The sequence below is a fragment of the Podarcis bocagei genome (assembly GCF_964188305.1).
Source record: "Podarcis bocagei genome assembly, chromosome: 15".
In the NCBI taxonomy this organism is placed as follows: Eukaryota; Metazoa; Chordata; class Lepidosauria; order Squamata; family Lacertidae; genus Podarcis; species Podarcis bocagei.
The window spans coordinates 11,822,646-11,850,383 of NC_138141.1; the positions used below are offsets into that span (position 1 = coordinate 11,822,646).

A 27,738-nucleotide genomic window follows, 5' to 3' on the forward strand; every position below is an offset into this window, starting at 1 on the left:
TGGGCTCCTCTGGTTGTTGGGGAGAGTTTGATGTTGCCAATTATTGATTGACAGCCTTAGGTTATATATTCCCTGCGTGCAACATTGAGCTTCTTGGTTGGTGGAGGGGCATGGATTGGCTGTGCCTGCCCCTCCAATGCTGCTGCGGCAAGGGTATTCCGTCAAAGGAATCCAGGGGCTCACCATGTTTTTGTCTGCACCCCTGTCAAGGGGGCTAGGGCCACGCAGGGGCCCCTGGGAGCATTTGGGGAGAGGTGAGGGTCTGGCACCCAGCTCCATTTACTCCCCAAAAATGTTTTTCCTTACTGACTTTGCAGGCTTGTGGATGGGCGGGTACAGATAGTCGCAACCAATGCCTAAGCAACCACTCATATTTTGTATTTTAATAAAGTTGTGGCCAAAATTATGCCAAAAACATTAAACAAAATTCCTGTGTGAAGTGTGAATTTATTTAAGGCTGGCTTGGGACCTCGACACGCAAAAGCACCAAGGCATATAGTTTTGGCACCGGTTAGCATCCCCTGCTGGAGACATGAAGAACGTAGAAAAGCAGGCAGCTTTCAGATCACCAATAAGGCAGGAGGCAGGGGCAAATCCCATTTGTGTGGTAGAGAATGAAGGTTTAGTTTTTCTTTTCGGCATCACTGGCTTTGATTTTCTTGCCTAGGCACATCAAGTCGATGTAGAGATTACGTCCCAGGACAGCAGAAGCGCAGAGAATGGCTCCGTGAAGGGCTCCTGCGAAACCAGCTAAAAGCACATCCTGACCTAGGAGAAAACAAAGACATCACTGCCACTTGTCGGTCTCTGCTCGGTCTGTCCTCTTGTTCATCACATCCCCTTGTCAACAGCCTGGAATGTACATACTTTCCGCTTGGGAGAGCATCACGGGGCTACAAAAAGGCACTTGTGTAGCCAGATGTCAGGGACTGGCTAGACGCTGACTCAGGAGAGGGCTGGGCAGTGTTTTGCCTGTACCAGCCAGACCTGTACCAGCCAGCTGGCAAGAATCAGAGGCAGAGGAAGATTCAGAACTGGAGGGTGGAACCCAGGATGGGTCAGAAGAAGAGGCAGGTCAGTCAAGTGAAGGGCCAAGGGCTTCCCCAGCCTCTCCCGAATGACTGTCCCCTAGACCATGGGTAGGCAAACTAAGGCCCGGGGGCCAGATCCAGCCAAATCACCTTCCAAATCTGACCCATGGGCGTTCTGGGGATCAGCGTGTTTTTACATGAGTAGAATGTGTGCTTTTATTTAAAATGCACCTCTGGGTTATTTGTGGGGCATAGGAATTCGTCCCCCCCAGTATAGTCAACCCCCCCCCCCCAATGTCTGAGGGACAGTGGACCGGCCCCCTGCTGAAAAAGTTTGCTGACCCCTGCCCTAGACTGGCCCCTAGAATGTTCTCCTGAATGACTGTCCCCTATTGAAAAGGAAACAGCCGATGAAGTTTCCACACAGATGCAGTCTCTGGCTGTGTGCCCACAACCCACTGGGGGAAGGTACATATACTAGTGGAGGGCAGGGGTGCCCACTTGAATAAAATATTGGGTGGGCCCAATAAAATTATAGAACGGTGGAAAATTATATAACGGAGTCGATGTGCAATGTATCATTGGTTTGTCTTGATTTGTGCAGATATTGTAAAATTGAAAATGATAAATAATAATGATAAAGTTATCTGTGTCCACTTGTCCAACCAAACCCCAAAAGCCTCAGGAATTGGGGCAAGTGTAAGGAACTGGAAAGAGAATGTTCAAATGCCAAGACCCACTTAGGAAACTATTCCTCCTCTGCTGGCCCACTCACTCCCCAATGCATACCCCACTAATGTAGGTTTTGTGCTCCTGTGTTGTGTTCATGCCACTGAAAAAAACAGCAACACTGTTCTTTCTTGTTTTAGAATTTCACTTTTGCTGCCTTATTTTCCTCACCAATCAGCAACAAGATCCCCAAATCTTGAACACAGGCCCAGTGCGGAAAAGTTATCTATTCTATGCCCTCAAGATGAGGCAGGTTGAAAGAAATAAGAGTCATTATAACGGCCAACAGTTGCGGTACAGTGGAAGAAGTGAGGAGGTAGCATTTACCTGTAAGGTAGAGGTTTGGGACAGGGGTCTGAGGTCGTACTGTTGCCATGAAGTCCGGCTGGAAGCGAGCCATACTGTGGTTCATGCCATACATCTCTCCTCGCGGAGAAGCTATATAGTGCTTATTGGTGAGAGGAGTTCCTGCAGAGACACACGCAATCTGAACAGAGAAAGATCAAATGTCCAGGGAGCATTATTACTGCTAATTCATTTTCACCTCATCAGACAAAAAATAGAAAAGGTACTCCTCCATCTCCATTGGACTACAAGAACTATTTGCCCCGTGGAAGGAGAAGAAACCAACGCCATGTTTCTGGAAGAGTCCTAATCTACATAGTAGGGACAGAGAACCTTTGACCGTGTGGATGTTGCTGGATGCCAACTCTCGCATCATTGCTGGCCATTGGCCGTAGCTGATGGAGGGCAGAGATTCTTCATCCCTGATCCATACTACAGTGGTACCTCGGGGTACAGACACTTTGGGTTACAGACACTTCAGGTTACAGACTCCGCTAACCCAGAAATAGTACCTTGGGTTAAGAACTTTGCTTCAGGATTAGAACAGAAATCGTGCGATGGTAGCAGGAGGCCCCATTAGCTAAAGTGGTGCTTCAGGTTAAGAACAGTTTCAGGTTAAGAATGAACCTCCGGAACGAATTAAGTTCTTAACCCGAGGTACTGTATATACTAAACCCATTCTCTGAACATTGACCCTTACATAGCCAAAATGGCACCATCACCGTACAAGAGCAGGCGACGGCAGTCTTGGGGGAACTCTGTAGGGATAAATGCGATAACATTTGGAATGAATTTATACAAAATGTAGTAGGCTGTTAACTTTTACATAAGCACTAGGACAATGACACTATGGCAATTAATACAAGAATGTATGGGAATATTGTAGTTTTTCTCCCTCTTGCCTTTCCTTCTTTGTTTTCTGTATCACTTTATTTCTTTTAACTGAAATCACCTTAATAAAATAATTAAAATTATTTTTTAAAAGGTTTGCAGAGGACAAATGTCAGGGAACTGACATCAGAGCGAGAGGTGAAGGGGAGGCTCTCTGATGATGCGGAAGAAGGACCCAGCAACAGGGGGAGAAACAGCCCAGTAGAGGGGGAAGCAATTCAGCGCAACACCAGGGATAGAGGGGGGCTGAGGGGGGAATCGGAGAGAGGGCTCCAGGACTCTTCACTGGACATCAGTGAGGAGAGCCCAGGTCCTCCGCTACCCACGCCTTCCCTGCGCAGAAGACTCCCGCGCAGTGAGAGGAGGAGGAGACTGGGTGTCAAACAACTTTTATGCTGGAAGAGGTTCAAGATACGCCCACTGACGGATTCTGCCAGCGATTGAGGCAGCCACCATGAGAAGGGGCTGCGCAGTCAGAAAGGTTTAACAAGACAAATTAGCCTAGAGAGGCACCAGTTTACGCACGAGTAACTCATACCCACTACAACAAACAAACAAACAAAAAGTTATTAAAAAAGCAGGCAGCATTAGGAGGGAGGAATGAGTCCTCAGAGCCTGTAGAATGCAAACTGAATACTGGGTTGGGGAAATGGAATGGAGCAGCCAGCCAAAGCTTGCTGGCCAGCACTCTGACTTTGAACACTCTACATGGCAGCTCTTGGTTGCAGGTCCTACTTGCCTTTCATAATGTTCGTTTATTTATTTAGTATATTCAACTACGACTGCCTTTGCAGAAGGGCTGTACAGAAAGTGAATGACAAAATATAATAAAATCTGCCTTGCATAAAAACCAGGATTATAGGAAGCAAAATTCAGCCTAAAGACAAGCAAGCTAGCAAAACTAACATCTGTTTAAAACCAGTAACGGAATACGCAATAAAACCAAGATGCTGAAAAAAGCCACTTAAACCAAACTTTCACTCTCTGCCTAGAAGCAGGAAGCAAAGAGGCCAGGTGTGCTTCTCTCAAGATCCTGGGTACCACAACTGCTAAGGGCCTCTCATTTATCTCAGGCAGTGGTGGACCTGAACTCCAAAGTGGAACAAAGGTCCTAGGCAGGCTGGTCTCAAACCTTTTTAAAGCCTTAAAGCCTTAAAGCGGTACCTATTTATAATAATAATAATATAATAATAATAATTTATTATTTATTATTTATAAATAAATAAATAATAAATATATTATTTATACCCCGCCCATCTGGCTGGGCCTCCCCAGCCACTCTGGGCGGCTTCCATAAAAACCGAAAATACAGTAAAATTTATCTACGCTTTAAGGCTTTAAAAAGGTTATTTGGACTTGAACGAACACGTAACCAGTGAAACATCAAATAAGTGGTCAGCAGGACTGAAGCAGAGTTCAGTTTACTTATTGCTTATTAAAAGAATGTGTGGTGGTGGTTGGAGAGGAGGAAAGTCAAACCAATGCTGCTGGTTGCAACATGAGTTAGTTTCCTTTTTTGACCACGAAATACCCACAGAAAATATTCCAGACAATAACGGGAACTCTCATAACCACAAGGCAGTGGAAGAAGCTGTGGTTAAGCTATGTGTGAAGCAAAGTTCACACCAAGGATGAGAAACAGCATCAAAGTAAGGTAATAGATAAGATAAAAGACCCCATAATGGTTAAGTCCAGTCAAAGGCGACTATGGATTGAAACTTTCCTTGTTGGGCCGAATTGCTGCTATAAAGATGAATGTGTTGCCAAAAATGTTGTTTTTGTTCCAGACCCTACAGATTGTGGACAAAGTGGAATGTTTTGGAAAGTGGCAGAGAGACATCTCTAAGTTTGTCTGGCAGGGCAAAAAGCCCAGAATAAAATTTAAAATATTAACTGATGCAAAGGAAAGAGGGGGGTTTGCCCTGCCGGACTTAAGGTTATACTATGAAGCTGCAGCTTTCTGCTGGATGAAAGATTGGTTACTTATTGAGAACACTGATGTCCTGGATCTGGAAGGGTTCAATAATGCTTTTGGATGGCATGCTTATTTGTGGTACGACAAGGTAAAGGTTCATAAAGCTTTCAAGAACCATATTGTCAGGAAAGCAATATTTAATGTCTGGACAAAATACAAAGACTTATTAGAAAACAAGACCCCAAGGTGGTTGTCACCAATGGAAGCTAAGGCCCGGAAAAGACTCAATATGGAGGCCGAATGGCCGAAATATTGGGAAATAATAGAAAAAGTTGGAGATACTTGGAGGCTGCAGAGTTTGGAGAAATTAAAGGATAAAGTGCGAGATTGGTTACATTATGCTCAGATTAAGGAGGTTTTTAATTTGGACAAAAAGATAGGATTCCAGGTGGAAAAATCGAAATTAGAAACAGAATTGTTAGAACCTAAGACTAAGGTACTTTAAAAAATGTACAACTTGCTGCTAAAATGGAATACTCAAGATGAAACAGTTAAATCAGCCATGATAAAATGGGCGCAGGACATTGGGTGCAACATTATGTTTGCTGACTGGGAAAGGTTATGGACCACCGGTGTGAAGTTCACGGCATGTAATGCCTTGAAAGAAAATATTATAATATTATGAAAATGATATATAGGTGGTACATGACCCCAGTCAAGCTTGCAAAAATATACCATCTGCATGATAATAAATGTTGGAAATGTAAGGAGACTGAAGGAACATTCTTTCACCTCTGGTGGACCTGTCCGAGAGTGAAGGCCTTCTGGGAAATGATCTATAATGAGTTAAAAAAGGTATTTAAGTATACCTTTCCTAAGAAACCAGAGGCCTTCCTTTTAGGCATTGTCGGCCAGAAGGTGTTAAAGAAGGACAGAACTTTTTTTATGTACGCAACAACCGCAGCAAGAATACTCATCGCAAAATACTGGAAGACACAAGATTTGCCCACACTGGAAGAATGGCAGACGCAACTGATGGACTACATGGAGCTAGCCGAGATGACCGGCAGAATCCGAGACCTGGGAGAGGAGGCTGTGGAAGAGGACTGGAAAAAGTTTAAAGACTATTTACAAAAACATTATAAGCTGTATGAATGCTAAGAAAGTGCACGAAAGGAAATAACATGGCATCAGCAATTTAGTTGAAAGATATATGAGAATAAGTGGAATTTAATGATAAAGATGAAACTTGAAGTAATGTTATGTCTGAATCAAGCAGTTAAGCATTTGATAAAAATATTTAAAGTTTGAGGCATAATATATGAGAACTAGAAAATAAGAATTGAAATAAGGTAATAAATTGCTGTTCATAACTTTATAATGGAGAACGCAGGAAAGGGAGATGTGAGGAAGCCCAGATAGTCATGAAAAAACAATGTATGAACGGTTATGATTTTTTTTTATTCTATGTTTTTGTTTTTTATTCTATGTGTATGTTTTTGTTTACTTATGCTTTCTTTGTTTGTTACTTTTTGGTGAAGGTATTCTATATGTCTGGTGATTTTCTTTTGTTTAAAACTTGCAATAAAATATTTAAAAAAAACAAAAAACAAAGGCGACTATGGGGTGCGAAGCTCATTTTACTTCAGGCCGAGGGAGCCAGCGTTTGTCCACAGACAGCTTTCTGGGTTATGTGGCCAGCAGGACTAAACCGCTTCTGGCACAATGGAACTCCATGACAGAAACCAGAGCGCACAGAAACGCCGTTTACCTTCCCGCTGCAGTGGTACCTATTTATCTACTTGCGCTGGCGTGCTTTCGAACTGCTAGGCTCGCAGGAGCTGGGACAGAGCAACAGGAGCTCACTCCGTCGCAGGGATTTGAACCACCGACCCAAGAGGCTCAGTGGTTCAGCCACGACTGGACCTAATAGTCAGGGGTCCCTTTACCTTTAAAGGCTGATGTTGGCATTGGATTAGGGTCTCTCTCTTCTACATCAAGAAGCAGAGAAGACACCATTCTTGTACAAGAATAAGAATCATTTGCTGACACACTAAAAGTGGTCTTACCTGATCTTTTATTTGAGGGTAAACCTTCAAAACCGTGTCCATTATGTTGTCCACAAAACTGTTTTTGAAGGCCTCATACACCGCTCCTCTCTTAGAAACCTTTTCTTCCTTCCATTCCTCAAACCATTCATACTTTGCAGCTGTCAGGACAATTAGAGTGGACTTGCCTATAATGAAAGGGATATGAAGACATTCATTAGCGATGGAGTTGTCACAAAGGGGCATCTCACAATCCTATATGCACAGATTTGTAAGGTGTCAAGTGAGGATATGACTCATGCTGGGGTTTCCTGAGGCATCATGCCTCTTCTACCACAGGCACAGCCAGGCTGCATACAGCAAGGCTGCCCTCTGGGCTGCAGAACTGGCCTGAATGCTCTCAGCAGCTGTTACAGCTCTTTGAAGAGGAAACAGTTCTTGGAATCCATCTGTCTTGAGAAACAACAGATTTTTCATCCAGGGCGAAGTCACAAAACTGCCTTAGCAGCGCCAAAGTGATTTTCCCAGGTTGCATGTGGAGTTCCTGGGCTGCTCAGAGGATAAGATCCCCTTTCTCAGCCTCACTGATGTGGTCCAAAGGAAAGCAGAGCTTCAAACAAAAACATCTTGGAGGTCCCAGACCACATGGAGGTTAGGCTGGCGTGAACCAGAGCCAGGGCTTTTTGGGCTGTGGCCCCGATCTGGTGGAACGCTCTGTCACAAGAGACTAGGGTCCTGCGAGACTTGATATCTTTCCGCAGGGCCTGCAAGACAGAGCTGTTCCACCAGGCCTTTGGCCAAGGCACAGTCTGATCCCCTCCTTTGGTAATCCTCACAGAACTCTAGCCCAATGGTTGCCATTAATTTGACACTGATTTGATTTTAGAATGAATTGGTTTTAGAATGCTGTGTTACTTTTATTGTTGTTGGCCGCTCTGAGCCTGGCTTCAGCTGGGGAGGGCGGGATATAAATAAAATTTTATTATTATTTATTTATTAATATGTTTGGCACCAGCTTAAGGAAGCATACAAGGCGCCATCCAACCGCCTTAGGGACTCGACTCTGAATTTGTATAGGATTTAGCCTTTTCTTCTTCCACAAGGCAATGGAAGTTTAGGATCAGAGTCTTCCTTCTCCTAGAAGGGTTACCTTCCCAGGCTGAGGCCCATCTGCCCCTCACTTCCTCTACAGCACGTGCAGAAACTTACTTCTTGACTGTTGGAAGCAGGCCCTACAAAAACCTTTCTTCTAGGATGGTAGTTTGTTTTTTGTTTTTTTATTTTTTTTTAATTATAAATTTTATTAGTATTTTCCACACAACAACAACATAAAAAATATCAAAAAATAACAGTACACAAAAACCAACATTAAAATAAACAAAAACAAAAACACAAATCCATATCTTACAAGTTAATAATATAAACACTAAAAAGAAAAACAAACGTTGACTTCCACCAATCCCACAGGACCTCCTTTACCTCTCATTGTGTCTTCCTGTTTTCCTTATCATCTCTAACCTAGCATCCAGATATAAATCCCTCTTTCTTATCCTTTCACTTCACAAAGTTATTCCAGATCGGCCAGATTTCTGTCCTCGAACCTTGGCTTTTAAGGTATTCAATTAGACACTCCCATTCCTTTTTCACTTCACTTTTTGCTTTTTGTCTTATTATATCTGTCAATCTGGCTAATTCTAAATATTCTGAAAGCTTACAAAGCCACTCTCCTCTAGGCTGGTAGTTTGAGTAATTTCCCCCTTTGAATAATAACGCAGACTCTGTCTCTTTATGCTGCTGCAGTGATCCAGTCCAGTATCATAGCTGTCAACTTTCAGATTTGAAAATAAGGGATCAGCAGCCTTGAAAATAAGGGATCAGCAGCCTCACCTGTCCCAGGGACAGTCTACGGGATATCTAACAATCCGGGATAGCAGCGGGAAGCAGAGGGAAACGGTGCTGGAATAAGGGAATTTCCCGCAAAAAAGGGAAGGTTGACAGCTATGTCCAGTATCTGTCTGACCTCCAGCCAGAGATGGAGCTAGCTGCTCCGGCACCCGGAGCCGTGCACAGGGGTGGGGCTAGCCCATAGCTGTCAACCGTCTCTTATTTGGCGGGAAACTCCCTTATCCCAGCGCCGTGTCCTGCTGCTGTCCCTTATTGATGATGTCCCTTAAATTTCCTGGGTTTCAAAGGAAGCAGCTCCTCTCCCTCCCTCCCTGCTGGCCAGGGAGGAGGGAGGCTCCAACTGTGTTGCTTGGCTGCGTTGCTCACCCAATAAGGAGTCTAAGAACGACTGGGGGGTGGAGCTTGCATGCCTTGTGCTGATCAAATCGGCCACGTTACCTGGGGACTCGCCTTTGCTCAGCGCTTCCCAGCGGAGAGATGACGGTGGTTTTCCTTGCTGCATCCCCTTTGCCGGGTTGCTGCGCTGTGGGAACCACCGCTTGAGGCTTCGTTTGGCTGCAGGCTGGGCTTTCTGCCTTTGGCTCGGAGGGGTTCAGAAGTTGAACATACCTGTGCCCTGAAAATCCCTTATTTTCGAGGCTGCTGGTCCCTTATTTTCAAATCTGTAAGTTGACAGCTATGGGCTAGCCACCCGCGGGGGCGGAGCTAGCATCCCAGGCAGCGGGGCAGCGATGTCACCCCCCTTCAGGGATGACACCCGGGGCAAACCGCACCCACCACCCACCCCTTCCTCCGCCAGTGCCTCCAGCCTGTCCTTGAGCAGGCCTCCTGCTATCAGCTCTCGTTTCCTTGATCTGATAATCTGATCTCCAGCTTGTTCATGACCATGTCTCTGGCTCATACGCCCACCATCCTGGATCAAACCCTGACTGAAGCAAAACAGGATGGATAAAAAGAAATTCACGCAGGGCACAGTTAAACAATGCAAATTCCTCCCACAGGAAGCAGCGATGGCTACCAACTTGGACGGCTTTAAATGAGGTTCAGACAAATTCATCGAGGAGAAGGCCAGGCACAGCTGCTAGCCACAGTGGCTGTGCTCTACCTCCGTGGCTGAGAGGCACGATAATAATAATAATAATAATAATAATAATAATAATAATAATAATTAATAAATAATTTTTTTCTTTATACCGCACCCTTCCTGGTTCAGAAAACCGTGCTCAAGGCGGCTAACAACAGATTTAAAACACTTAATTGATGCAACAAAAAACAGCATAAAATACAGTATAAAAAGTGAATAACAATAAATTCAGAATTCAAAAATCAATTTGGGGGGGAATCCATTCAATTAACATTAGATGATCACCAGTGCTAGCTGGCAAAATTAGTCCTAATTGGGCCAGCGAGGAGACCAGGGGAGAATTCGCTGTGGAATCCCAGAGCGGGTAAACTTCATAAAAAGGGGAGGAGGAGGGAAGGAAGGAGAATAAAAGATCAGGCTATTGAAAGCCAGGCGGAATAGCTCTGTCTTACAGGCCCAGCGGAAGAAAATTAAATCCTGCAGGGCCCTGGTATCATGGGGCAGAGCATTCCACCAGGTCGGAGCCATCACTGAGAAGGCCCTGGCCCTGGTGGAGGATAATCTGACTTCCTTAGGGCCTGGGACCTCTAAACTATGATTATTAATGGACCTTAAGGTCCTTGCAGGGCATACCAGGAGAGGCGGTCCCGTAAATGCCTCCAAATGCCAATGCCTGGAAATACCAGATGGGAAGAGCACTGTTGTGCTCATGTCCCGCTTGCAAGCTTCCCATGGGTCACTGTGAGAAGAGAATGCTGGAATAGATTGACCATTGGCCTGATATCCAGCAGGCCGGTCTTCTATTAGGGGCCGGAAACTGTTTTTATGCTGAGGTCCACATTCCCTCAGGGCCACAGCGGTGAAACAACTATCTGACTTTTAGAAGACATCTGAAGGCAGCCCTGTTTAGGGAAGATTTTAATGTTTGATGTTTTGTCGTGTTTTTAATATTCTGTTGGGAGCTGCCCAGAGTGGCTGGGGAAACCCAGCCAGATGGGTGGGGTATAAGTAATAGATTATTACTGTTATTACCTTTTCCTCCCTCCTGGTCACATGCATGAAATTAAGCCAAGGGCTATAACTTGCCTTCCTGGAGTCCCAAATTCCCAAATCTTCTCTCTCCCCCGCCATCCCTTTTAAAAAAGAAGAAAGTTGAACCACTTGTTCAAATACCTGGGAATCTCTTTTCCCACAGGGGGTCCTTTGCTGATGAGGATGCAATATACAGGAAAGGAATCTTTTCTGGAGCAGTTTCTCTTGAAGAATTAATGTAAGAAGTGAACCTATCAAGAAGGAAAACTTTGCCTGAGCTTTGATTCATAAAACTTTAATTAAAGTGTCACTTTTGTATTATAGTAAATATATATATATTAAAAATTATTTCTGCACTTTCCCATTACATACATTCATTTCTTTCATTGTGTTATTCCAGTTTTTCTTACCATCTTTTTTAAGGCTGGAGGCAAATATATATATATATGGACAGTTAAAGGTGGCATAGTTTCTAATATCTATGATTTTTGGATAGCTAGGCCAAAACTTTTAGTTGCCAGTGTCTCTTTTCAAGCACTGACCACAATCTTTCCTGAGGTAAAGGCCATATCCATTGTGCTGATCTGAGCCACGTTCTGCACCAAATTCCAAAACATTCACCTGTGAACCGATTGTAGTTCTCAATATTCATGGTCAGTTGGTGTTTTTTTAAGAAAAAGAAAAAAGTTTCATTGAGCCAGTAGAAAAAGACGTGAACATTAAATTCAGATGCACCCAACCCAATTACACTTATGTGTATTTTGCACACTTGAGTTCAGGGCCAATGTACAAGGTTGTTTTTGGCGCTTTATCTACATACAAGAACAAAGAGAAGGGGCTGTGGGTACAGCAGCTGAAGAAACTAAATGGACATGGCGCTGTGGTTTAAACTACAGAGCCTAGGGCTTGCCGATCAGAAGGTCGGCGGTTCGAATCCCCACGACGGGGTGAGCTCCCATTGCTCGGTCCCTGCTCCTGCCAACCTAGCAGTTCGAAAGCATGTCAAGTGCAAGTAGATAAATAGGTACCACTTTGGTGAGAAGGCAAACGGCGTTTCCGTGTGCTGCTCTGGTTCGCCAGAAGCAGCTTAGTCATGCTGGCCACATGACCCGGAAGCTGTCTGCAGACAAACGCCGGCTCCCTCGGCCTATAGAGCGAGATGAGCGCTGCAACTCCAGAGTCATCCGCGACTGGACCTAACGGTCAGGGATACCTTTACCTTTACTGGCAAGTTCTAATTTGAATTGGTGCACTAAGATTTCATGCCTTGAACTTCTGGCTGCTATTCTTCACCCATTTGCCCTCTGAACACAACTTACTTTAAGAAGAGCCCTGCTGGATTAACTTGTATTGCTGTTTTTAAAAAACAAAACAAAACCACCGCAAACCAATGGAGTTCTCAGCTGCTGCCACTTACGCTTCATTGAGGTTGTTGTGTGGGTAGATGTAGTAGTTTTTGGCTTCCAATCCCAGTTCTTCCTTGGAACCTTTCAGTCCTATGAAGACACAGAATCCTCCGATGCCATGATCTATCCTAGAGAGTTGGTTCTGAACACCTGCCCAAAGAGGAACAGAGGGATGTAAGGAGGGATAGGGGAAGCAGAGTTAAGAATCCAAGCAACAGCTGTTTTAGACAGGAAAACTGGAGGAAAACAACAGTCTTAAGTCAAGCAGCCCCTAGGCTTACAGTACAGTGGTACCTCGGGTTACGTACGTAATTCGTTCCAGAGGTCTGTTCTTAACCTGAAACTGTTCTTAACCTGAAGCACCACTTTAGCTAATGGGGCCTCCCGCTGTCGCCACGCGATTTCTGTTCTTATCCTGAAGCAAAGTTCTTAACCCCAGGTATTATTTCTGGGTTAGCAGAGTCTGTAACTTGAAGCATATATAACCTGAGGTACCACTGTATAGTATAAAAGAGGACGGAAGAAACAAAAGGCTTGAGAAGACAGACAAGAATGTCTTATTGTTTTAAGAGCGGCCCTCCGGATGGTAAATCACTCCTCCCATTATCCCTAGCTGTCTGGGGCTGATACGAGCCCAACAACAACAAAAGTCTACTATGGGAAAGCTTAGGGAAAGCAACATTTACCAGCTATGCTACATTCAGTGCTAAGAACACACACACACACAAATGCAAGCTCCTCCTAGCAGTTGAATCATAGGACACAATTAGTTGAGGATTGTATATTTTGATCTCTTACATCTTTAGGATATGTAGTCTTTCTAAAAAACGATACAAAACCCACAAAGGCAAATTGAAGTTACTGGCAGTATAATACTGGAATTACAAAACTCTCTTTGTGTGTGTGTGTGTGTGTGTGTGTGTGTGTGTGTGTGTGTGTGTGCACCCACCCACCCTGTGGTATGAAAACTGGCAAAGAAGTCTACATTTTATGGTCTCTCTCTCTCTCTCTCTCTCTCTCTCTCTCTCTCACACACACACACACACACACACACACACACAATTACAAGTCCACCATACATCTACAATAGTGGAAGCACAAATTGTTCTGTGTCCTCTTACCTGGCAAAGCTTGCAATTCCTTTGGCAGGAGCTGCTCATAGGTGTTAAAGATGCCAGCATCAGAAATCACAACAGGAGCATAGACATTAACAAGATCTTGACCTTGCTTTACACTTACACCTGAAAGAGGCAAAAATGTATATAGTCCATAAAACATTTCTTTTAGATTTCTCTAAGCAAGAAAAAAGGAGGAATCATTTTCTGCTGGTTGCAGGGAAGTCTCAACAAATGACCATTTCTAGGTAGAAGCTAGAAACTGATGGGTAACAAGGTACTTTTTAAAAAGGTTTTTTGGGGGGCTGGCCCTCAATGTTGCAAGGGTTTCCATTAATTCTTACAGCAACCTTGCAAGGCAAGTCATGTTATCAGCCATATTTTGTAGATGTATTGCACGCTGGAGGATATTTATAAAAAATACAGATATTATTTCCACCGGCACGGGAGGGTCAGTGTAATTAAAAGGGAGGGTTTAAGCAGGTAAGCAGCTTATATGTCTTTAAGGAAGTTTAATGTGGGTGGGAAGAGCTTTGGCAGAATCCTTTATCCCCTTAGTTCTTAGGAAGCTAAGAGTCTCCTCTTCCCCTTTCCCCATTTACTGAGTTTTCTTGGCACTAAAATAAATGGTGTGGAATAACGCAATCCATACGAAATTAATTTTGCAATTAATTACGTAAAATTTCACCATATCACACTGCGAGATGAATAATTTGTTGTTGTTGTTGGAAGCTGAACTGCAGCAGAAGAGAAACAACTCTGCATTTGAGGAATATGGGGCTTAGTGTTTCTTGCAAAGTGGGTCTATCTATGCCAAGCGCTTGGAGAGAACAGATAACATTATTAAGACTTAAACGCATATTGATATAGCACATTAGCATTCATATCATAATATCACCTTGTTATAATCCTTACAATAATAACCTTGTAGGACAGATCAGTATTATCCTCATGTCGGAAATGGGGAGGGTACAAGGCTGAGAAGCTTACCTGAGATAATTGAGCTAATTCATGGCAGAGTCTATATTTGAACCAGGAGCTTGACTTATAAGCCTGGTACCTTAGCCACATATCACAATGACTCTTACAGAGAGCTCTATCCAGTCCGCAACTCACCACAGGCTGTTCCTTGCGAGTTCACCAAGATGCTGTGCACAGGTGCTTTGGTGAGGACAGCCCCTCCGGCGCGTTCAATGATGGGGATGGAGTGAAATGCGATTTCACTGGAACCTCCCTGAGGGTACCAGGCACCTTCCAAAAAGTGATCGACAAGGATGGCGTGCAAAGGGAAGCTGCACTCTGCAGGAATCACCCCTGTAAGACAAAGCAAAAGAACTGAAACTGTGTAAACAAAAGGTGGAAAAAAATTCTTTGCACACAGCTTTCCCGCACATATATATACTCTGAATGCCAGAAGAGGTCTCATATCAGAAACTTAATTCCTATCAGCATCTTTCTCAAAATGAAACCAAGCATGTTATGGCTTCAACAGCTATTGTGCTCTTCGTAGATTCCATTAATCACAATGTTTTGCTCATCTTTGCATATGTCAAGGTCTTAAGCTAGTTACTATTCCATCTCAGCAATAAATTGCAAGTAACTTGCATGAACATTTTTATAATCCATTTTGTCTCATCCTGTCTGCTAAATCAAACACTTGCAATCAGACAAACAAACAAACAAACAAACAAACAAACAAACAAACAAACAAAGAGTTGCAACCAAACAATCAAACCTGCAGTTGTCAGGATCTCCCAGAATAAACTGTTTTCCATTCATCTCATCCTGTGTAAGCTAAATCCAGTGGTTCTTTGAATCTATCAAGAGTGGATTGACAGAGCACATGCTTTGCATGCATGCAGAAGGTCCTAAGTTTAACCCCCAGCCTGCACCCTGGTTAAAATAAGGATCAGACAGAAGGTGATGTCAAAGACCTTTGCCTGAGATCTTGGAGAGGCACCAACAGTGAGACAATACTGAGCTTGATGAACTAGCTTCCCATGTTCATTACACACGGCTGCCACGGAAAGCAGCAGTCTTGTGTCTCTTTGTTCCATCTCTGCTGGTGACATAGGGTCAATTTCAACATATGACAGGAGGTTATCATGCTAAGCTTCTCCCCCTCTTCTACACTTCATAGGCTGTCATCTGTAGGCCCAGGGAAACTCAACACAACGACAAGTAATACTTTTGATTTTTACTGGACGGTACAAGGGCAAGGAGGAGACCCTAGACTCTTGATATCAGGGGCTGCCGTGTTGATATTCTCTTCATTGTCTAGTTCCACCCACACACAGAAGAGGCTCCTTTATCATCATCTTCAAACCTTTTATTGGCATCACATCCAAACCAAATCAATACAGAATTACCACTTCCCCAGCACAAAACATTTGCTAAAAGAAAGGAGGCAGAGCAGTCTATTGTCACATCTCTAGGTCTCCAGGGAGATCAGACGTCTGCAGTGTATTTCGAGGCAAAAAACCAAATAGAGATATTTAGCCACTAACTTGGTGAGCTCCTGATCATTCCCCAGTAATAGAAAATGTATGACCTCCAACTCTGGTTTCCATTTGGGGATGCAGAGTTGATCTAGAAATTGCTGACGGAGATCAGCATATAGTTTACAATTAAGAATGTGTGAGGGTTTCCACCAGGTGGTCTTCACATGGGCAAGTTCTTTCTCCTTCCACCCTGCCTGAGAACCTTTGATGACTGTATCCCAGATAATAGTCAGGATCATGCCACTTTTACTCTCTCAGATGAGTAGCCTCCTGTCTCCATTAAAAGGTAAAGGGACCCCTGACCATTAGGTCCAGTTGTGACCGACCCTGGGGTTGTGGCACTCATCTCGCTTTATTGGCCGAGGGAGCCGGTGTACAGCTTCCAGGTCATGTGGCCAGCATGACTAAGCTGCTTCTGGTGAACCAGAGCAGCACATGGAAACACCGTTTACCTTCCCGCTGAAGCGGTACCTATTTATCTACTTGCACTTTGATGTGCTTTTGAACTGCTAGGTTGGCAGGAGCAGGGACTGAGCAATGGGAGCTCACCTCGTCACAGGGATTCAAACCGCCAACCTTCTGATCGGCAAGTCCTTGGCTCTGTGGTTTAACCCACAGCGCCACCTGCGTCCCCCTGTCTCTATTACCAAAGTTATAAGTTTAATCAACCAGATGAAACTAGGAAAGGCTCCTTTATGCCTCCTTAGAAAGGGCAAAGGGACTGTCCTTATGTAACGTATGCTCCTTTCAGATGGCAGGGGAGGGTATCGCTTACCGTAGGTAGGGAAGATATAACTGAAGACTGCTCTCAGGTCTGCATTTGTTGTCAACTCAGCCACCACTTCTGAAAGGCTTCTGACTGACATTCTAAAGAAAGGAGAGATCCAGGCTAGCAGGCCAGTGCGGTTCACAAACCAGACCAAGGGCATCGGGAGCATTTTCAGAATCCCCATGTGGGTGCTCCCTCTGGCAGTTTTCTGCAAGGTGGAGGGGCAGAGAAAGAAGGAAGAACAGTGAGTCACAAATCTCAGAGGCAGCAGAAGACCTCCGTCTAAATGCTAATGAACATACATAAGAAATGTTGTCTGATTTTCAACAAACAGATCCTTCATCTCTCTCCTTGTTTTTCCCCTTCCCTGCTCTCCCTTCCCTGCTTTCTCTCTTTTTTGTTTTCTTTTCTTGATGTTAACTAAATAGCTATACAGTGGCACCTCGGTTTTTGAACGTCTCCGTTAACGAACATTTCGGTTTACGAACGCTGTAAACCCAGAGTAAATGCTTCAGTTTATAAAGATGCCTTTTAAAAAAAAATTATTAATACAGCAAGAAAAGAAAAAAGAGAAAACACAAACACCAAATTACCGTATTTTTCGCTCTATAGGACGCACCGGATCATAGGAGGTGGAGAACAGGAAAAAAAAATTCTCCCCCTCTCTGCTCAGCACCCCTTCAGTGAAGCGGCAGGAAAAACGGAGCCCCTTCCATTTCTCCTCCTGCTTCCCTAAGGGGCGCTGCGCAGAGAGGGAAAACTGTGCAGTGCCTCTCCAGCAAAGCGAAGCCTGGAGAGCAAGAGGGATCGGTGTGCACCGACCCCTCTCGCTCTCCAGGCGGCTATCCGCAAGCCTTCAGAGTGCAGCGGGAACTCCTACTGCGCTCCGAAGGCTTGCGGATAGCTGCCTGAAGCCCCCGGAGCGCAGTGGGAGTTCGCGCTGCGCTCCGGGGGCTTCAGGCGGCTTCAGCGAAAGCAACACAAAGCCTCCGGAGCGCAGGGGGAGCTCTCCCTCTGCACTTAGGAGGCTTCGCGTTGCTATCGCTGAAGCCAAGGAGCCTGCATTCGCTCCTTAATTTTTGAAGGGGAAAAAGTGCGTCTTATAGAGCGAAAAATACGGTACACACAGAAATAGCAATAGACACAGAATTTTCTTATCAAACAATAAGGCATAAATTGGTCTTAACACTAAAGACCCAACCTCCCGTCTATTCCGTATTTTGATTTCATATAACTTATTGCCAATACAAAGATGCCTTGGATGTCTAACATGCCACAGGGCTTCTGCTGAGTGCAAGATTCTGAGGTCTAGCTGCCAGCTGCTGAGTTTTTGGTTTTTGAACGTTTCAGAACTCGAACGGTCTTCCGGAATGGATTACAGTAGTACCTCTAGATACGAACGGGATCCGTTCCGGAGCCCCGTTCACATCTAGAGGTAAACATAACTAGCGATGGCATGTCTGCGCACATGCGCATCACTTTTCGCCGCTTCTGTGCATGACGTCATTTTGAGCGTCTGCACATGCGCAAGCGGCGAAACCTGGAAGTAATGCGCTCCGTTACTTCCGGGTTGCCGAGGAGCGCAACTCGAACGCGCTCAACTAGAAGCATATTTAACCCGAGGTATGACTGTACATTTGAAAACTGAAGTACCACTGTACTATTATATAATATTTCCATCAGAAATGTTTCTTATTTGTTTCTGTGTTATGTAGATCGAGGATGTATAAGCGTTACACACTGTTAAATTGTTAAAAAACTGAACAAAATTTAAAAGATGACGACATCAGTGTTAAAGCACAAGGACTGAGAATTTTAGCATTTTGTTCTGCTAAGCACAAGGAAGTGGCTGGAGAGCAAAACAGCAAAGCACATGAAGCTTAGTGGGTGATTTTAGGTACACTCACTGTCTCTCAGCTCAGCCTACCAAACAGGGTTGTTCTGAGGATAAAATGGGGAGGGGAGAACTGTGTGTGCACTGCCTTGAGCAACTTGGAAGAAATGTACTACATTTATATAGTATATAATGTAATTACAATTTATCATTGATTTGTAGGAGGAAATTGAACTCGATAGGGCTTAATCTAACTGACTTTGAAAATTCTGACCCCAAAGATATTTGGGAAATTATCAGGAAGAATCTTACAGAAAAAAAGTGTTCTCTCCACTCTCGAGGTTGCAAAGCAGAGCACTTGCTCTCCTCTCTATTTCAATCTCCCTTTGTGTAGAGATTTTCAAAAGGGATACATGACAAATCTGAAGAATCATGAATTGTGCAGGCTGTTTATGTTAGCCAGATTTAATGTTTCCCTTGAAGATAGTAAGAGGAAGATATTTAGCTCTCCCAGAATCAGAGCGTCTCTGCAAATGTAGTAAACAGGAACCTGATACTTTGGAGCACATTTTCTTTTCTTGTGATTTTGGCATTTATGCCAGAAGAAAATTATTAGAGGCCTTACAATGCAATAGGCTCAATTCTATGCTACCAATGGTTCAGGACCTGCTCTCGGACAGGAATGATCAAATTACTTTAATAGTGGCTGAATGTTTTAGTGCTGTCCATGTAGAAAGACTGGGCCATTATAAAGAGATCTAGTGGTTCTTGATTGATTGGTGATGTGGTAATGTTGTATTGTATTATTTATGCAAATTGTTTTTTTCCTAGAGTTAAAGATCTTACTGGGACAAACCTTGTTATGTTGAGCTCGTATTTTGCACAATTTGTACACGGTGTCTGATAATGTGTGGTTTGCTATGCCTAATAAAGGATAGATTTAATTAATTATATAGTATATACATTTAAACTGGGTTTTTTTTGGTTAAAAAAAACCTTATTAATGTAAACCAATTAAGACTCGATAGCCAGTTTAAGAGGCCTTTCACCAGAACCACTTTTAAAAGGCTTACCTTTATAAGTGTCACAAATCTATCAATATTAGCTTCTTCACCAGGAAATTGTTTCTTTAGGCCTTCGGTATATTTCTTCTTCCCACTGTATAGGTAATACCTCTTGCAGTTGTCAGGATCTCCCAGAATAACCGTATCAAAGGGAGAGTCCATCTGGGCCCATTGGAGCTGCCCATCTGTGAGTTGGTCAATAATCATGCGCTGGGAAGAATTCTCTTGCATTCGCCCTATGTAATGGATCCCTGGAAGCAAACCCACGAAGTGTTATAGAGAAAGAACAATAGCAACAGATTAGCTCCTAAATTTTAGGATCTGGGAAGGGTATACTAAACTGGAACCTGGTATTTGGATGAGATATTTCTCTAAACTAAGAGATTTTATGGCATATACATTTTGTTAAATAAATAAAATGAACCAGCTTAATAAAATACCAGCAAAATATCATGTAGTAATGACTACATTACTACATGAGCACTGCTCCATAGCATTTGATATTTTCATTTACATACATTCATTCAAAATAAGATGAGTTTATGAAGAAATTCTATATCCTCCCACCACGCTGATGGAGAATTCTACGAAACAGTAGTCAATATCCGGAATCACTGTTCAGTGTTGGACATCATATTTGCTGAATACACGAAGCTTCACAGCTTGTCTTTCATCACACAAAGTCTGATACAGTGGTGCCTCGCAAGACGAAATTAATTCGTTCCGCGAGTTTTTTCGTCTTGCAGTTTTTTTCGTCTTGCGAAGCACGGTGTCAGAAAAGTTTTGGAAAAGCTTCAAAAATCACCAAAGTCTTCAAAAACCTCAAAAAAGGCTACCACACTGCGTGCTATGAGTTGCTCCTCGAAGTCAAGTCGCAACTGTATTAACGGTTTTAAGAAAAAGGAAACAAACTTGCAAGACATTTCCGTCTTGCGAAGCAAGCCCATAGGGAAAATCGTCTTGCGAAGCAACTCAAAAAACCAAAAACCCTTTCGTTTTGCGAGTTTTCCGTCTTGCGAGGCATTCGTCTTGCGAGGTACCACTGTACCTCGCTTCATTTAAAGATTTTCAGAGACTTTGAGACTAAAGATTTCATTTTGTACTTGTTATGGTTTGAAGGAATTCTATAAAAGATTGTCTATTGCGTATGTACATGGTCATTGTGTTTCCTAGAGATTGCTGACGTTCTCTTTGCAACACAGGGGTTTGTTTGGTTACTTATTGTCTGAGTTCAAGCATACATATGCCTGGATAGCTCAGCTGGTTAGAGCACGGCACTGATAAAGCCAAGGTTGCAGGTTCACATGGGATGGCTGCGTATTCCTGCATTGCAGGGGGTTGGACTAGAATGGGTCAGCAAGGTTTATCTTGCCTGGTCTGGATTGGCCCCGCAGAGATTCCTCTGTGGGCTGGATCGTGTGTGCGCCCGAGATTTCCGGCGACTGCACAGACGCGATTTCCAGTGCCGCGGAAGTAAGTCTCCATGCTGCGCTGTGCTGGTTTAGCGCAGCATGCGAGTGGTCAGCTTGGTTCAGGGGTGGCTTGTGGGCCAGTCAAACGACCTCCATGGGTTGCTTCCAGCCCATGGGCCTTAAGTTGCTGAACCCTGGACTAGATGATCCTCAGGGTCTTTTCCAACTATACAATTCCAGCCAAACAAAAACATTTGGGGTGTGAAGCAGGGTCAGTGAGGAACACATGATCTGGAGAAGGTTCTGAGGGCCACATTTGACCCTCCAGACCTGAGGTACCATGATAGATACCATGCAAGACCTGTTTTAGTTTTAATGTTCTTTTTTTAAAAAATAATTTTTATTAGCCGACCAATCAAATCAAATCAAATCAAATCACATCACATAAATTCCAAATTACAAAGGCGAATTTTAAATTTTTGTTGAGGGGACCCAAATTTCAAGTTCCGAAGGGGGATTCTGATCATCTTCTTGCTACTGCGTTAATATCCAAATCAGTCCAAATAATGTTCATAATTCTATCCAGTCTTATCTTGCTGTTTCCACATCTCATCTTGTTCGTATATTTTTTTGTTTTTTTCTTTATGATCTCTTCTGATAATCTCCTTAAGCAGATAGACGCCAGTTATAGTCCTGTGTGAATTTTTCCATTCGTCCAATCCTCATATCAAGATGGTTTCCATATATCATCGCTTTCATAAATAACATCGCTCTTTCCATCATTAATCTCACAGATCTGTCGCTCTTAAGTCCCTCTGAGGAGTCTCACCCACAATATAAAAGCAGCTCTGTTCCTCCTCCCAGACTTAAGTCCTCCGACAGAACTTGCCAACATGGCAACGGTATTTTTCACTGCGTCATTCCAAAGCTCTTATGCTTTCCACAATCTTCTTGAAACATGCTTTGGTTAGAAAATTATCTCCACAAAGACATAAATCCACAGCTTAAGTCATTAAAATGGCATTTCTGACTTGGGGGGGGGGGGATTCTTGGTTAATCACATAGAGGAAAGAAAAGAAAGTTTTTCCTCCTCCCCCATCCAGTCCCTTTGCCATACCGAGCCTTGGTGATCTTCTCATGATTTATGCTTGTTCCTCCGACTCGTCTTGTTTATCAGAGATCTCTTCAGTTAGCAGTCTTTACTCCCCCTCCTTCCTTGAAATATGTGCATTCGCTTCTTCCTAATTGTTTCTTTTGAAGTTATTGCAGCTAGAGGCGCGGATCAGAGACAGCGTCTAGGAGCGCCAAGATCCACAGGAGGGCATTCTACCTAGTGCCCCCATCCCCACAAATTTGGGGGTGGTGTAGGGCACAGCAGGCAAGGGCAGCCCCCCACAACCTTGGGGGGTAGGGAGGCTATTTATTCCCATCACAGCCTCCTAATTACCTCGTGTGGGTAGGAGAGATGTTATTGTCAGCCATCTTCCGATGCGCCCCTAGTGGCCCCCCGTTTTAGTTTTAATGTTCTAATTTTTAAAATTTAAATTATTTATGACAGCGTTTTCATTTTCCGCACGATTCCAAAACAAGGAACAACATTAACGTACAATAAAGCAGTGTTTCATTCAAATCACAGAATGTACCTTCAAACATTTGAACTGGATGCTATAGTTACATTGCAAACATATTGTCTGTAAAAATAGAAAATATATTAGCAATGCAACCATATCATCCAACTGAGGCACAGCACTTTTGGGTGAAGAGCTGCATTTTTACTTTGTTTTGAAACTCCATTAAGTGATGGTGCTACTCACAGATGTGAAGGAAGAGCAGAATTGGGGTGCTACTACTGAGAATGCCCTCTCAGGAGTCACCGCTTGCTATTCAGCACTGTGAGAAGTGCAACCGCCAAATCCCCCAAAGTCTAAGGAGGTGTAGCAAGGAGCAGGTGGTCTTTCAGGTATCTGGGTCCTGAGCTGCCTTATATATCAAAACAAGCACTTTCAATCTGGCTTGGTGTCACATTGGCAGCCATTGCAGAGCATTCAGTGCTGTTTTCACCTGTTGCTGGGAAGATTCCCCCACAAGTCAAAGTATTCTGTGCTAGCTGCAGTTTCTGAACCAAGACCCAAAGCCAGTCCTACTGTACTCCAAGCTCTGGTAAGCTCCTGATTTGACTGCTGCAATGCATTGTGCATGGGCCGTCCTTAAAGATGATTTGGGAAAACCAACTAGTGCTAAATGCAGTGTACTGGTTCCATTCAGAGGTCATATAAAGCCAATGATGATGATGATGATGATGATGATGATGATGATGATGATAATAATAATAATAATAAAATTATTTATACCCCACCCATCTGGCTGGGTTTCCCCAGCCACTCTGGGAGGCTCCCAACAGAATATTAAAACACAATAAAGCATCAAACATTAAAAACTTCCCTAAACAGTGCTGCCTTCATATGTTTTCTAAATGTCAGATAGTTGTTTATTTCCTTAACATCTGATGGGAGGGCGTTCTGCAAGGAGGGGCGCCACTACCGAGAAGGCCCTGCCTGGTTCCCTGTAACCTCACTTCTCGCAGGGAGGGAACCGCCAGAAGGGCCTCGGAGCTGGACCTCAGTGTCTGAACGATGGGGGTGGAGACACTCCTTCAGGTATACTGGGCTGAGGCCGTTTAGGGCTTTAAAGGTCAGCACCAACACTTTGAATTGTGCTCAGAAACGTACTGGGAATACAAGCAAGATTTAGTCCTCATTACAAGTCCAAGGATATATATATAACTGCTCCGGCCCATGCCCAGCCTGACTAGGCCACCTTACCCACGTCAAACTCGAAACCTTTCTCGTTGAAGGTATGGCAGCAGCCTCCTGCCTTCCCATGCTGCTCCAAGACCAGCACACGCTTCCCAGCTTTAGAGAGCATCACGGCCGCCGCCAGGCCCCCATAGCCGCTTCCAATGACAATGGCATCCAGACTGCCAGGAACTTTGTCCTTGGAGAAGCCTGGAGAGGAAAGAGAAACAAAAGGCATGAACAACTCCTATTCCCTACGGCATCATTGTAGATAGGCTAGTTCCTATGCTGTAGCAGAAGAGACCCCGCTCAGGTAACTGTTGCAGATGCAGCGGGTGTTTGCAAAAAAATTCAGAAGCTGTGCTTTGGAAGTCAAATGTTTCGGAAGTTGAAAGGACTTCCGAAATGGATTCTGTTCGACTTCCGAGGTACGACTGTACTGAACTAGATGTAGCACTGGTCTGATTCTGCCTATGACAGCTTCCTATTGTTCACATTTTTTTTTAAAAAAAAGATTTGTTTCAAAGGTAAAAATACCCCAGATGAGCTGGAAATCTTGCAAGATGCCCCCCTCCTGAAAGTTGTGCAATGTACAAAATTATCTTAAAAAGAAAGGCACCGAGGACCTCGTAATTTTGTCACCGATCTTGACTTGATTGTTAGGCGAAGGCCTTATGGATCAGCTGACAAAGGGTGAGAACCGATGACTCTGGTAAAGCAGCGTTTAGCTTTTATATATGCATGATTGATCCATATCTGAGTTCCATACGCCTTGCCTGCTGGCTGTATTTCCATTAATTTGAAGCGACAACCGAGAGGTAAAAACCACCTGCGGCACATCATGTCTGTTTTACAAGGCACTAGCTGCAGTTAATTTAACCGGATTACATAAAACCTTCCTCATTCCTATTTAGGCAGCTGCTTAAGAATGGTAGCTAGTCCACTGTTTGGGAGAGAACTATCAAACAGCCATTGATTTCTGATTTCTTGTTGTTGTTTAGTTGTGTCCGACTCTTCGTGACCCCCTGGACCAGAGCATGCCAGGTACTCCTGTCTTCCACTGCCTCCCGCAGTCTAGTCAAACTCATGCTGGTAGCTTTGAGAACACTGTCCAACCATCTCGCCCTCTGTCGTCCCCTTCTCCTTGTGCCCTCCATCTTTCCCAACATCAGGGTCTTTACCAGGGAGTCTTCTCTTCTCATGAGGTGGCCAAAGTATTGGAGCCTCAGCTTCAGGATCTGTCCTTCCAGTGAGCACTCAGGGCTGATTTCCTTCAGAATGGAGAGGTTTGAACTTCTTGCAGTCCATGGGACTCTCAAGAGTCTCCTCCAGCACCATAATTCAAAAGCATCAATTCTTTGGCGATCAGCCTTCTTTATGGTCCAGCTTTCGCTTCCGTACATCACTACTGGGAAAACCATAGCTTTTACTATACGGACCTTTGTTGGTAAGGTGATGTCTCTCCTTTTTAAGATGCTGTCTAGGTTTGTCATTGCTTTCCTCCTAAGAAGCAGGCGTCTTTTAATTTTGTGACTGCTGTCACCATCTGCAATGATCATGGAGCCCAAGAAAGTAAAATCTCTCACTGCCTCCATTTCTTCTGATTTCTACATCACACTAATCCAAGGGTGGAGAACATTTTTCAGCCTGAGGGCCACATTTCCTCCTCCCTTTCTCCACCCTCCACCCAGAACAAGCAAGAAGCATTCTAAGCCTCCCAGGACATATTCCAGCAAGGCAAAATCCCTTGAGGCGCAAAGCAAGGACAGGGGAGAGTTCTGAGGGCCAGATAAGTGGGGCTTGGAGTTGGCGCCTGATGCCGACATACGGACTAGACGCACATCTGCTGGCTGTGTCATTTGGCAACCATGAAAAGGGCCCTACATATCTTCCACACGAGGCCAACCAGGTTCCCTCATTGCATGAAAGAGCTCAACATGCATATTTAAATATGTGTAAAATGTATATTATAATTGCAAATTTAATTATATCCCTCCTTTTCCCCTGACAGGGACACAAGGTGGCATACAGATAAAAATAAGAACAGCTGAAAGCATAGGAAAAGCCCCTCAATAACGAAATACAATAAAATTTTCATAGAGCTAAAAATAAAACTCTATTAAAAACATACAGATAATTACAATAAAAACAGCCCAGCATTAAAACACTTTCATTAAAAGTTCTCTGTCTCTCTCTTTGTGCTCACTGAGCACACGGTTGAATGCATGGGATATTTCATGCTTGGTGTGCATTTTTTTTTTTGCCTCAGTGAAACAAACTGACAGTAGACTGAACTCTGGGGTCAATGTGATTAGTTCTCTTAAACTGGAGGGCACGAAACAGGGCAGGAGAAGGACCAAATTCAGAGAGCAGGCAAGAGCCTGACCTCCCCCAAACCCCAGGGATTATGGACAGCTAGGCAGGGCTATCCATTTGTCAATCACCTGGCAGCAGTCTGATATCATTCTCCTTTGTGGTATGAACAGGGTTGGGCAAGAGTTCAGCAATCGGCTGACTGGGGTGATGGTTGTATAAGCACAGGACCTTTGCCACCAGCACCAGCAGGAAATGATGGCATTGACTGCAAGGCAGGGGAGCCTGGCCAAATTGGGCCTCCGTGCTTGGTGGTGCTCTGAAAGATGAAAGCTGTGGAAATGGCAAGGAGGAGGGGAGCAGGACCACCCGCCATTTTAATCCCTGAAGCGCTGCAGAGGTTTGGAGGTTGGCTATTGAAGGCACTAGCAGGGATGCTGCTACTTCCTCCACCCTAAAGGACCACTCCAGAGTGCTCCCACTCCTTAAGTCGTACCTGAACACCATGGTGGTGATCTGGGAGAGTCCCTGGCACGCTTGGAAGGCCAGGGAACATTTGGAAAGTGGGGGGTGCTGACAAACTGGGAGAGAAAAGGTCCAGGAGTTCATGTAAAGCTGGCCAAGGGAGGCCTGTGACCTGTAGGGACTGGAAACATGTGTGGGATTTGAGACAAGACAGGATGTCAGTCTAAGGAGTTAAGGAAGGGTGTCAGATGATAAGAGTGAAGGGGGATGCTTGTGGGAAAAAAGTGTTGGGCACTTAAGGTCAAAGTGAGACACAGGGATGCGGGGGCAGCCAAGCGGGGGCAGGGGGGGACAGCTGCCCTTCACCAACAAAAATCAATAAAAATACATAGCTAACTGAGGTTCTCTCTCCGCCCCCCCCAATCAAAAGGCCTGACCCCCCCTGACAAAAAATCCTGGCTATGCCTGTGCAAGGGGAGAAGTCTGCACTAGTCAGAGCCCAGTAAGCGCCAGGGGGCAGCGGAGAAGGATTTTTGGCACCTCTAACCCAGATCTTTTTCCTGGAATACCCAGATTGATGAACTCTGGCACACAAAGCAAGAACAGAACTCAACAGGGCACTAAGCAACAGAAACCAGCAGGAGTCCTTCTCTTAGCCTGCAAGAATTACGCGAGAGTAAACGCGGACTTTACTCTGGAGTAAACATGCATAGGCTGGCACGGCGAGTGCAGTTCAGAACTCCCGCGCTGCCCACCACCACTGGGCATCGTTCACGCGCCGCTTGACCCCCCACCCAGCAGCCCCGTTTCGGGGGGCTCCCTTTACCAGCCTGGCAGCGCCCCCCGCCGGGGCTGGCCGGTGGCTACCTTGCTTGAGGACCTTTCTGCGCGCATCTTTGTCGGTCACCAGAGGCGCGGGCGGCCGCCTGGAATCTGCCCGGAAAGGGTTGGAAGAGGCGCTTCGGGTGCCCAGAGCTCTCCAAATGCCCAGGAGGAGGAGCGCGCCCACGAGCGCGTACACCCACATGGCCGCCCCGGCAAGCGCTGCGAGGACGCGAAAGTGAGACGCCGGCTCAAAGAGCGC

General features: G+C 44.6%; 1 protein-coding gene across 1 annotated transcript; it reads right to left on the reverse strand.

The window, feature by feature from the left end:
- Positions 1-427: 427 nt before the first annotated feature.
- LOC308574157 (all-trans-retinol 13,14-reductase-like) lies at positions 428-27,738 on the reverse strand. Its single transcript, XM_081171694.1, has 11 exons — positions 27,522-27,738; positions 23,904-24,086; positions 19,679-19,920; positions 16,778-16,979; positions 14,618-14,815; positions 13,508-13,627; positions 12,398-12,536; positions 11,122-11,231; positions 6,981-7,147; positions 2,088-2,247; positions 428-768 (listed from the first exon to the last, which is right to left on the reverse strand). Exons 1-11 carry the CDS (start codon positions 27,679-27,681, stop codon positions 623-625), a joined length of 1,827 nt encoding a protein of 608 aa, XP_081027820.1. The 5' UTR covers positions 27,682-27,738; the 3' UTR covers positions 428-622.